At 36.3% G+C, this 11,800-nt stretch overlaps 1 protein-coding gene across 3 annotated transcripts; it reads right to left on the reverse strand.

The window, feature by feature from the left end:
* Positions 1-1,759: 1,759 nt before the first annotated feature.
* Positions 1,760-4,385, reverse strand: LOC126259731 (uncharacterized). 3 transcript variants are annotated; one of them, XM_049956715.1, is made up of 4 exons: positions 4,274-4,385; positions 2,587-2,717; positions 2,321-2,509; positions 1,760-2,246 (listed from the first exon to the last, which is right to left on the reverse strand). In XM_049956715.1, exons 2-4 carry the CDS (start codon positions 2,653-2,655, stop codon positions 2,076-2,078), a joined length of 429 nt encoding a protein of 142 aa, XP_049812672.1. In that variant the 5' UTR covers positions 2,656-2,717; positions 4,274-4,385; the 3' UTR covers positions 1,760-2,075. The 3 variants fall into 3 exon arrangements, with proteins under 3 accessions (XP_049812672.1, XP_049812671.1, XP_049812670.1); XM_049956714.1 differs by lacking the exon at positions 4,274-4,385 and adding an exon at positions 3,193-3,322 and having other exon boundaries at positions 2,321-2,455; XM_049956713.1 differs by lacking the exon at positions 4,274-4,385 and adding an exon at positions 3,193-3,322.
* Positions 4,386-11,800: the final 7,415 nt, after the last annotated feature.

The following is an 11,800-nucleotide window of genomic DNA, read 5'->3' on the forward strand; positions in this document are numbered from 1 at the left end:
TCTACTAATATCTATATCATTCATCTTTGCAGTAGTTCTGAATTTACTTCATGGAGGAAAATTTGATAATGGAGTTAAGCATTTCTGCTTTCGATTTTCTGTGTTCAATTTCGCTTCTTGATTCATCTTTGAGTGTCTGAATATTAACTTTGGTGCCACTGACAGCCTTTACATATGACTAGTATTTCTTTGAGTTTTGTGATATGTCTTTTGATGATATTCTGGTACAGTAGTCATTCAGTGCTTTAAAAAACTGCCCTTTTCGCAGCCAAGACAAAATTTATGACAAATGTAGTATATATATTAGTTTTGAAAGGGGTTATTCCTAAAGGATTGTTGAAAGCATCATAAGATTAATTGGTCTGCAGTTGGAATTAACTTCACAAATTCTTTTGTAATAAGACAGGTGCTATTCCTGCAAGTTTAAGCTGCAATGAGTCAGCAACTAATTATCAAGATGGCCTGAGAACACAGGAAGGAAGGTTACCTTCCCTCAAGTCAGCAAAAAATTATAATACTCTGCCAGAATCAGCATTGTAGCCAAAGTAATTATGAGGTTTCAACACTCTAACATCTTTCAACATAATGCACTGTGCCTGTGAAGGTAAATGAGATTAACAATTTATAGTTGTATGAGTCCAGTATAGTTAACAACACAGGATATTCATTCTTCATTGAAAATGACTAATATTTCAGTGGTAATGTGCCAATAAAACTTTCAGGGCACATCTTTCACATTTAATGTGGTAATGTTATTAAGTTAAGTGAGGTTATCTCACACAGCACCAATAAAAGTTATGTATTTAGATAGTGTTTAGGGTAAGTAACATGCAAGGTGTGGGATTACTTGGTGAGAGCTCAAGGGGAACTAAGTTGTTGAGTTCGAGCTATGTACTATCTATTGTTGACATCTAGTGCTCTCTGCAAATTACTCCCCAAAAAACTATGTTAGTAATATAATATGTGTATTGACACATACAGTACCAATATATAACCTGAATGGTGATGTAAAACAACCAGTCCAAAATGAGGCACAACATAATGGAAAAAACTTAAAGCAGACCTCTGAAGAAACAAGTACCATATCATCACAAACTGAGAAAATAGTTGTTATATGCAACTATATACAGATAGGACATCTACCAATATATGTAGTATAGGCCATTCAAACGTGTTACTCTATCTATAGTGAATTTGTTAAACCAATTATCATTTGCAAAATGAAGCAACTGTTGTTTGCCACTGTACATATTATAATCTCAAAAACACAAATACAGTTAATAATTAGTTACAGGTATCAACATCTTGAATTAGAACCTCCTTTTGAGATATGACTTCCATTTCATCAGATTACATGGAATGTTTTTCTTGTACTTGTTTTTATTTATTAGGCTACACGTTTCTACACCATCCATCATTAATATGAATAAAAAGTATCGCTCTTTCAAGAATTTTTAACATTGTGCAGCCCTGCCAGCAACTGTGATAGTTGAACATGTAACATGTCAGCCTCAGTTGCAAATAGAAACCAAACTTTACCCAGGTTTCAGCCAAAATAATTTGGCCTTCTTCAGAAGCGAGTGACATTAAACTACTGCATGCCAAAGTTTGGCCATGTCAAGTATAAAATTGCAGCACAGTTTTATACTTGATATGGCCAAACTTTGGCATGCAGTAGTTTAGTGTCACTCGCTTCTGAAGAAGGCCAAATTATTTTGGCTCAAACCTGGGTAAAGTTTGGTTTCTATTTGCAACTGAGGCTGACATATTATATGTTCAAATATCGCTCTTTTATTTTTTGGTCTTCCTCTCACTACCACACGTAATTAAATCTTACAATCTTGTCACTCTGATGAAGACTGCATCAGAGTAAGCTAACACCAAGCAATTAAGAGTAATTGTGTGCCGCTCAAACACTTTGAGTAAGTTGTTAATTTGTATGGTAGAAATAATATTTAAACAAAGAATCTGTTATTTATAAAAAAAAATTGGCATTTCTAAATCACTTTCTCTTTATACTGTAGGCAACATTTTCAACTTTCTTCTAAATGAAAAATTAGTAATGCAAGACTTCATTATTTGTCTGAATGCTGTACATACTCTTCTGAAATAATTTCTTCTACGACATAATGAAAAGAAATGTTGCTGGTGTTTTGTTTCTTAGAATGGTTTAACATTAAATTAGATGGAATTTTTGGAACAAATTGCTTGTGATTTCCAGCCAATAAAAGAGTACTCTCTTCTCCCTGAAAATAAGAAAATGTTAGTGTTCCATCAAAAGCAATGAAGAACCACAATTGGAACAATTTAATTAAGATACCTCATCTTCTAAGTTGTCTTCTAAGTCCATGAGTGAACCATCATTGCTATGATCATGACTTTGCATTATTTTACTTCTTTCAGGAGAAAGTGTATTTTGTTTTTTGGACAGTGGTGCAAGAACGCCACTTGGAACCTTGGGAACAAATGGCTTATGAGGTGCAGTTAAAGCAAGTGATTCACTTTCAACCTGAAGTAGGAAATATATTACTGAAAAGGAAAGAAATATATTTCTGACTCTGAACAGCCAAAGATAAATAATTTCACCTGATGTCCTAACTCTTCATTGGACCCTATGAATTTATTTCCTTTTGGTTGCCCATCATATGGAACCATATTCTCTTTCCCTTTATTTGAGCTTCCACCTTTTCTTTTCACTGATCTTTGGATCCATTTGTCTGAAACACAATAGCACTTCATCCATGAAGACCCTAAGTCTCTACAACTGTTTACAAACATGTCAACAAAAAAAAGCACAACTGTGAGCAGCAAATGGTGCTTCATTGCAGTGTTTATATTATAATTAGCTGATTTACTGTGTGTGTGTAATGGTAAAGAACGCTCTCACTAATTAAATTAGCTGAAGATAATGGTCTCAACTGAATAGTCAGTGCTAGATAAACTTTAAATTCCTATTCTTACTTAGTTACATAAGATGTAGATTTTCTTTGATCTCTACTGAGAAAAATTTGACAATTAAATCAACAATGTTAAAAGAATTTAACATCATTAATTTATTAAGTTAAAAACTGGGTAAACATTATTGCAGTAAGATAGTCCATACGTGGTATTACAAGATGCAATATTATTAATAATGCGATCTCTCAGGTCACACATTTGAATTATTGTTGATGTACTGGGGGCATAAATTACCTTTACTTCTAACAATTTCAGGGATGAATAAAGGTGAACTAAGACCATTATGATAACAAAAACCAATCTCATTTAAATTTTCTTTCCTCTCCCATTCTCTCTCCCTCCCCCTCAACATGTGTGTGTGTGTGTGGGGGGGGGGGGGGGGGGTGAGCGCATGTGCATGTGTGGCAAGACTCAAGTTTCACACGGAATTTGCAGTCTCCCCTCCACAACGGCCACAGGCCGGTCACGTGATTCCACCTCCACACAGACAGGAGGCGGGGCGTGACTGCTAGCGCTCCTGGTGTTACTTGAGTGTGCTATGTTGCCTTTCCCGCCGGAAAACAAACACACACTCACCTGCTTTGTGTCTAAGCAAAATCAGCAAAGTGCACTACAGCCAGATTGCACAGATTCTTTTCAGGTTTTTACTAAGAGTTGTTTAAAAACGTACAGCCCAAAAAGAGCCTAGAAGATTAAGTGACTTAACAAAAGTTTGCATTCTTTTTACATTTTGTTTCTCAAAAGAAATATTTTTCTTATTAACTTTCGTGTGTAGCGAACATGAGTTTCTAATGTGATGTTTTCATTGCTCAAAATATAATGTCTGTGACAAAATTGCCGAAGTAGTCGGCTTTAATTTCGTGTACAGCAATTAGAAAGGCTTAAGTTCGTGAAATTTTCACTTTAACAAGCTGTAACGAGTTGGCTATTTCTTTGTACATAAACATTTAGCGGATGCAAACAGTTCATTGTTCGTTTCTTTATTAAAGTTGCTGTCTTCTGGTGTTCTTGTGAGATTTTTTCTGCATACTTCAAGCATTATGTTCATAATATATCCGAGTCTTAGTCTAATATGACATTTAATGCAGAGTTTGGCAATACATGGGATACGACTTTTCCAAGTTTTATAGTCGGCTGAAGAATGAGTTTCCAACATTTTGTCCATTTGCTGCTCAAATAGGATACAATAATTATTGAACTGTCAATATTTTCCACACAGTCATCCTCAGCAAACTGCTGAATGGTTTTAAGCTTTGTACAGTAACCACATATATTTGCTGCTATGACAAACTCTGTTGCCATTATTATGAATTACCTTTTGTATCTATTGCATATCCAAAATATAAAATATGTGTGTGTTATTAGCTTCGGAAACTTGTTCTTTTGAATAATATAGCACATTCAAGTAAAACCAGGAGCGCTGACAGTCACGCCCCGCCTCCTGTCCGTGTGGAGGTGGAATCATGTGACCGGCCTGTGGCCGTTGTGGAGGGGAGACTGCAAATTCCGTGTGAAACTTGAGTTTGCGCATGTGTGTGTGCTAGTATAGAATTTTTTGCAGGCAACCCACTGAATGCAGGCAGTTGACTGCATTAGGTACAACTTTCAATGTAAATCAGTTCTTGGAAATGGAGTTTCAGTTCCAAATCACTTGGGACTTATATATAAAAATACCATGATGTGAATGAAAATGGTATATTACTAACGATACACTTCTAACTTGATGGCAGTGATCATTTGAATTTTCAAAATGTTAGTAACGCTTAATCAGTCATTTCAAGATGGCGGCGATTGAGAAGTTTAGTGAAATTGTGCCTCCAGTTATTTAGAATTTTCAAATGTTACCCGGCGTCAATAGCAAGAAGATGATCAACAAAAGTGCTTAACAAAGTTTCAAGTCTAGTGCCACGCAAAAAACCGACAGTGAAAAATCATCCGGATCAAAATGTAGATGTGTAACATGTGAATTCCATCCTGACAAAGCAAAACTAGTTGAAACTATTAATTCGTTGCAAGAAATTGTTCGCAGATCCTTGGCAGGAAACAAAGTGTTAGCTGATAGACTCAAATGTCTTGAAAATGATCATAGAAAACTAAAAACCGCCGAGCAGGGCGTAAGTGAATTCGACAGAAATAAAGTGTACACAGTGACCGAAGATTCCGTCGCCATTTCAAGTATTCCAACACATTCTGGGTGTACCTGTAACGCTAACCATAGCGCAATCATTTCGTCGTATTTAGTAATAAATTCTCCTGCCGTGCTACAAAAAACGGAAGGCCTGCCTAGAAAAGATCAAATCGTGCACCATCTGAAAGAAAAGCCTGTTATTAAGCAAAATGTGTAACCTCGCCAACCAAAACCGTCACTCGTAAACAGAAGCAAGGTAAATTCAACATTCAAGACGACAGTTAATTTAACCAACACCACAAATGCAGCAAGAAGATTAAATGTATGTTTAATGGGTGATAGTCATCTAAGAGGCCTGCACACGAAATAAAAAGCGTAAACAATGAAGTATATGCTTCAGGTTTTATTAAACCTAGCGCTCGTCTTGACCAAGTGCTTTCAACTGTAAACATCTCTCGAAAGGCGATGAAGAAAGACTTCATTGTAATCTGTGGTGGTGCAAATGACGTCGCACACAACGGTGGTTTGCATGCTGTTAATGCCTTAAAATCTGCTATAAACCACCTAAGTGACTCAAATGTCATTTTCTCGATATTCCACACAGGTATGACTTGCCTCAATTCTCGTGTGTTAACAGGTCAGTAGCATATACAAACAGTCAAATGCAGAAATTTGCAACCGTTACGCAAGTGCACAAATGGTTAACGTGCAAAATTTTAGCAGAGATCTTTACACCACTCACGGCCTTCACCTCAATCGGCGTGGAAAAAGTCACTTAGCGCCCATTATTTGTGAAATCGTCGTGCAAGGAACAACGTATACTCAAAACACACACATTCGAAGAATGAGTGCTCCACAACACAAGAAGACTGCAGGAATGGGTATAGACAGACGACATTGGACAAATGGCTGCTAAAACACCAGGTAAAGCTGATTCTTCCCAGTCTCCTACTATATGGAAACAGACCAACTTGAATAAATGGATAGTGAAAAATACCAAACCCACTCTGTCAACTGATATTTCTTTTTTAGGGATAAATGTGTAAGTGGTTCTGGAAATCAAAATCTGACTATTTACCTTCAAAACATATGTAGCCTGAGCAACAATATTAATGAACTCTTAATTAATACCCAGGAGCCACAAGGTATAGATTGTGCACATGTTCTGTGCATTAGTGAGCACCATGTTATGTCAGATATTGAAAAACTTCCTATAGATAATTACTGCTTAGCAACATCTTACTGTAGGAAATTTATAGGAAAAGGTGGAGTAGCGATCTATGTCAGAAACAGCATCACATGCTGTGTAATTAATGTGCTGAATTTTTGTATAGATCACAGGTTTGAAGCGAGTGTCATAGAGCTGGCTTTAAATAATTCTTATGTAGCGGAAGTATTTTTATACAGGGCACCTTCAGGTAACTTTAGCATTTTTTTGAAACACTTAGACGCACTGTTAATATACATATTTAAACTCAGTAGAGATGTCATAATTGTTGGAGACTTCAATGCGAATTTCCTAACGAACTCCAGAGACAGAGCAGATCTTGAGAACTTGATGTCCTCATATAATCTTGCTTCTGTTGTAAATTTTCCTACCAGAATAACTTCACGAACAAAATCATTAATTGATAATGTATTTATCGACATACCAGTAACCAAGATTGATGATATAGTTGTCAGGCAAGTCCAGAATGGTCTCTCTGACAATGATGGACAAAGACTTACCATTAACAATTCAAGTATTTGTGAGATTAATAGTGGTCCCAACTGGAAAATTACTAGGAAATCTACTGATGAAATTATTGAGATCTTTAAATCCCGTCTCCAAAACGTAGACTGGAGTCCAGTATATAATGTAGAAAATGCCAATTCCAAATACAACCTTTTCAGTAATGAAGTGCCTCTAATATTTGAAAGTACCTCCCAAAAAAGAATATATAAAACCCATACTAAAAAATCCACCAACAAGCCTTGGATTACCACTGGAATTAGGATTTCTTGCAAAAGAAAGAGGAGAGTTATAGGCTACATTGCCTCAAAAAATCAGATTTATTTATTTCGTGTCCCATAGATCCATATGGGAACATATCCCTGGATACAGAACGAGTCAAGGTTTTTACAGATTATTGTTTTGTGCACAGATACATTTATCTTATCATTAGATTAAAGAAACTGTGAAGTTTAGCATATACCCTTACATGTTAGTTAAAATACAGGACATCTGAAAGAATATACAGTCATACATAAATTTGGGTATTGTTCTTAAGTTATACAGGCGTCATATACAGACATACATAAATTTGGGTATTGTATTAAGTTACACTGTACTTACAGAGTATGATTAATCAATTGTAGAGGTCACACAGTAAGGTTTAAGCACAAACAAGAGATTCTATGCATTTTTGCTAAGCAATTCATCAATACTGTAACAAGATTCGTCTAAAAGGAACTGCTTCAGATTTTCTTTGAACTTTGGCATGTTTCCAACCAGTTCTTTAATGTGCGGTGGGAGAGCATTAAAAATCTTGGTACCACTGTATAAAACCCCCTTCTGGACCATGCTTTTCGTTTTTAGCTCATAATGGATATTCAGTTTCCTTCGGGTGTCATAACTGCGGTATGAGCTATTGATTTTGAATAAGTTGCTATTTTTTGAAACAAAGCACATCAGGGAAAAAAATATTGGGCGGGAGTTGTAAGGATTTGTTGAGCTCTAAACAGATCCCTGCACGAGTGCCTAGGATGTACTCCACACATAATTGTTATTGCTCGCTTCTGTGCATGGAACACTTTATTTGTTATTGGTTGATTTCCCCAAAATATTATACCATAGGCCATAAGTTGGTGAAAATAGCCAAAATATGCAGTTTTTATTGTTCTCATTTTCCTACTGTCTGAAATTTTTCTTAAGGCAAATGCTGCTGAGCTTAGCCTATTGCACAGATCTTGAATATGGTGATGCCACTTCATTTTGATATCTATATGCAGACCCAAGAATTTGGAGGACTCAACCTTCAAAATCTCGCGCTCACCCATTTTTAGGTTCATTTCATTAGTAGCATTTATGTTAGAAGAGAAATGAATATAATTTGTCTTTTTTAGATTGACCGTAAGGCCATTGGTTTCAAACCAGTTTGTCAAATCTGTAAAAGCTTTATTTGCAGCCTCATTTGACACATTCCCTGAGAGATTATTAACTGATAAAGTGGTGTCTTCAGCAAACATGAGTATTTCCCCATACTCTGTACATAGTGCTAAGTTATTTATAAATATTAGAAAGAGCAGTGGGCCCAATACTGAGCCTTGAGGTACTCCTGCAGTAATGGAGCCCCATTCTGAAGATACCTGGCCACCATGCAGTCCTTCCACGATTACTTTCTGCTTTCTACCACACAGATAGGATGCAAGCCACATGCCTACAGTTCCACCCATTCCTAAGGTCTTGGCTTTACTCAAGAGAATATGGTGACTTACACTGTCAAAAGCTTTTAACAGGTCACAAAATATTCCAACCGTCATCATATTATTATTTATGGCTTCCATAACATTGTCAACAAAGGCATGTATTGCATCCACAGTTGATACCCCTTTCCGAAAGCCAAACTGGCTACTGCTGAGGATGTTATATTTACTAAGATGCTCAACCATTTTGCTATGCATCAATTTCTCTAGTACCTTGTAGAAAACTGAGAATAATTAAATTGGTCGATAGTTTGTAGCCTCAGTCTTTTCGCCCTTTTTATAAATTGGTCGTATAAGCCCATATTTTAGCCTGTCAGGAAAAACACCTTCTTCCAATGACGTATTACTAATATGGCAGAGGATTGAACTTATTTCTTTACAACAGTATTTCAGTAACTTGCTGGAAATGTTGTCAACTCCAGCAGAATTTTTACATTTTAAAGACATAATTATTTTCTCTAATTCTATCACTGTAGTTTTTCGAAGATGCATCTCATCTATTTTGTTAGTTAAGGTGTTATGCAAGTATTCTGTAGCTTTCTTTAAAGAACCCTAGAGTCCCATTTGGTTGGTGACTGTTAGGAAATGATTGTTAAAGATATTAGCCATGATTTTTGGAGCATCCACCAAAAGGTTCCCAGTTCTTAAGCTAATCACTTCTTTGGCAGATAGGCTTTCCCCCTTTTTCTCACTTTTAACATATTTCCACATGGTTTTCATTTTGTTATTTGATTTGTCAATTTCCTTTTTTAGATACATAGTTTTAGATTTCTGGATCGCCTTCCTTAATATCTTAGAGTACACTTTATATTGCCCCATCACTGCAGTATTGTTAGACTGACTGGCTGAGGCATCCAATTCTCTTTTTGTTTTACATGAAATTTTGATGCCCTAGATAATCCATGGCTTAAATGCAGGGTTACATTGATTTTCTCTGACTCTTTTATTTGGAAACACCTCCTCAAAAAGATTTGATGTTAAATTAATAAATACATTAAATATTGTGTTGACATCTGCTGAGTTGAATACTTCAGACCAGTCAACTAACTGTAGCTTCTGTCTGTATGTCTCCATTGTTTCTTTATTTATTGGTCTCACATTTTTCCAGATAGCTTTTGGTTTTCTTTTAAGATTTAAATGGGGGATTGTCAGAAGTATAGCATCATGGCCTGACAGCCCATTTAGGACTTGACTGACTGTCAAGCTACTGTGCCTAGACTTATCAACAAACACACTATCAATTACAGTACTGGAGTGGTCAGTTACCCTAGTGGGAAATTCAACTACTTGCATTAGATTGTAACAGCCCATTAGTTCTCCAGCTCCATTCTGTCATAACTTCCCTTCAGGAAATTTACATTAAAGTCGCCTAGTATTATGACTGAAATGTTTTTTCTGTACAATTTTGATAACATTGCTTCAATCTGTTTCGAGAAAGATTCAAAGATTCCCTGCAGGTGCTCTATAAATTGATAATATGACAACTGATACACTATTTGTTGCCAGTTCTATACCACACACTTCAAAGTGCTGCTCAATACAAAATTTGTTTACATCAAGAGTTCTAAATACTACATTATTTCTAACATAAATCACTGTTCCGCCCCTCTCCATGTTGGATCTGCAATATTGAGATGCTAAACTGAATCTGCCTAAGCACAAGATCTGAATACCACAAGTGACATGATGTTCAGTGAAGCCTAGTATATCTGGTTGCTTTTATCTTTCAATATCATTTATGTTTATTAGTAGCTGGTCTAGTGAATTTTTAAGTCCTCTTAGGCCAATGTTCTGATAGAAAATTGTGAGTGGTTTAGTCTTTCTTAATCTGCACCATTTTTACGATTAGGCTTACTTGGTATCAGGGTACTTTCACTGTGGACATGTAGGCCTACTGTTGGTTTGAGCTTCGGAACTTCTGCTATATCCTCTTCCTCTGCATTGAAGGATACCAAAAATCCTCCTGGAGCCTGGAAGTTATCTTTCTTCTGCTCCACCACTTTTATGGTCGCTGCTGGAGTTTCCAATGGTTCTGTCTGGTTGGTGTGTTGATCACTCTGTATGTTGCTGGCACAGGATACTGTATTTAAGTGAGTTCGCAAATCAGTTGAGAACGAACTGTTTTCGTAAATTAGGGTACTTAGTTCGATCTTTTCTGTAATCAGTTCGTTTAATCTTTCACACAAAAATCGCTTCCCCTCATAGTTCAAATGTAATCCATGTACAGTATGCTTGCATTTATCTAATGTCCCTATATCCAAAATCAAACATTTTTCATATATTGAACAAAGCAGTTTAATCCTTGCATTTGTTTTTCTGTTCTCTTTGTTTCCACACGAATGGTATGTTAAATCACGCCGATGTGGAATGGTAGCAACAATAGTTTTTTAGATTTGTTTTGTTCTAGAAACATTGACAAGCCTTCGACAAAGGTCTCAGCTTCATTAAACGCCACGTCATTTGAGCCTGCTATACATACGATAAAATCATTGTCCAGCAACATTTTGCGTTCTAAGTCTACATTTGCTACGATGTTTTTGGTTCTTGCTCTTGGCTTCACCACGCTGCTTACTTGGATTTTATTGTTTACACTTTCCAGGGTTTCCGCTAACTTTCTTCCGTGGCTATCAGCAAGCAAGAGAATATTGCATTTGTATTTGGATTTCGGAGTGAATTTACAGTTGTCATCGCGCAATTTATTGGGCTTGTTTATCTTGTTAACTGTCTTCTTTCCACTTGTCTGGACCGTTTCACTACCTTTAGTTACAGGGCTTCGATTTATGTAGCAATTTTCTTTTGTGACCTGGTTTGTTTTCGTGCTCAATCACTGTTTATGGAGTTCATTGTCCTTAGTGTGTTCGTCACTATTTGTCGACAGTACTGTGAGTCTGTTTTTTTTTTTTTTTTCGGCGAACACAATATCATTTACAAAGTTAGATACATGTTTTGCACATCCTTTCTGCTTCTCGAGATTCTCTACAGCTCCAGTTTGCAATTTACTTACAGTTTTATCGTTAGGAACACACCTTCTGCAGCTCGGTATTTTCATTTCTTAGTTGCGAAATTTCACGTCTTAGGACTTCCACGATTTTTTGTATACTTGAAATGCGTTCGTTTAATTTCGCTATTTCACTGTCACACTTCCCACAATTTCCTTTTTTTACGGCAAAACTGTAACTTTCTTTTCGCTTGATCACTATGAACAACCACACTAGACGCCATCTTCCCTTTTAAATAACAATAAAAAAT

This window comes from Schistocerca nitens, chromosome 5 (genome assembly GCF_023898315.1).
Source record: "Schistocerca nitens isolate TAMUIC-IGC-003100 chromosome 5, iqSchNite1.1, whole genome shotgun sequence".
In the NCBI taxonomy this organism is placed as follows: domain Eukaryota; kingdom Metazoa; phylum Arthropoda; class Insecta; order Orthoptera; family Acrididae; genus Schistocerca; species Schistocerca nitens.

What these genes read in the sequence shown, in the direction of transcription:
- LOC126259731 (XM_049956713.1), bottom strand. Translation starts at nt 3,310, where the DNA reads ATGTTGAGGGGGAGGGAGAGAGAATGGGAGAGGAAAGAAAATTTAAAT. An exon ending in TGAAATTGTTAGAAGTAAAG is followed by an intron (nt 2,718 to 3,192) that starts GTAATTTATGCC and finishes ATTGTGTTTCAG; the next exon opens with ACAAATGGATCCAAAGATCA. An exon ending in ATGAAGAGTTAGGACATCAG is followed by an intron (nt 2,510 to 2,586) that starts GTGAAATTATTT and finishes TTCCTACTTCAG; the next exon opens with GTTGAAAGTGAATCACTTGC.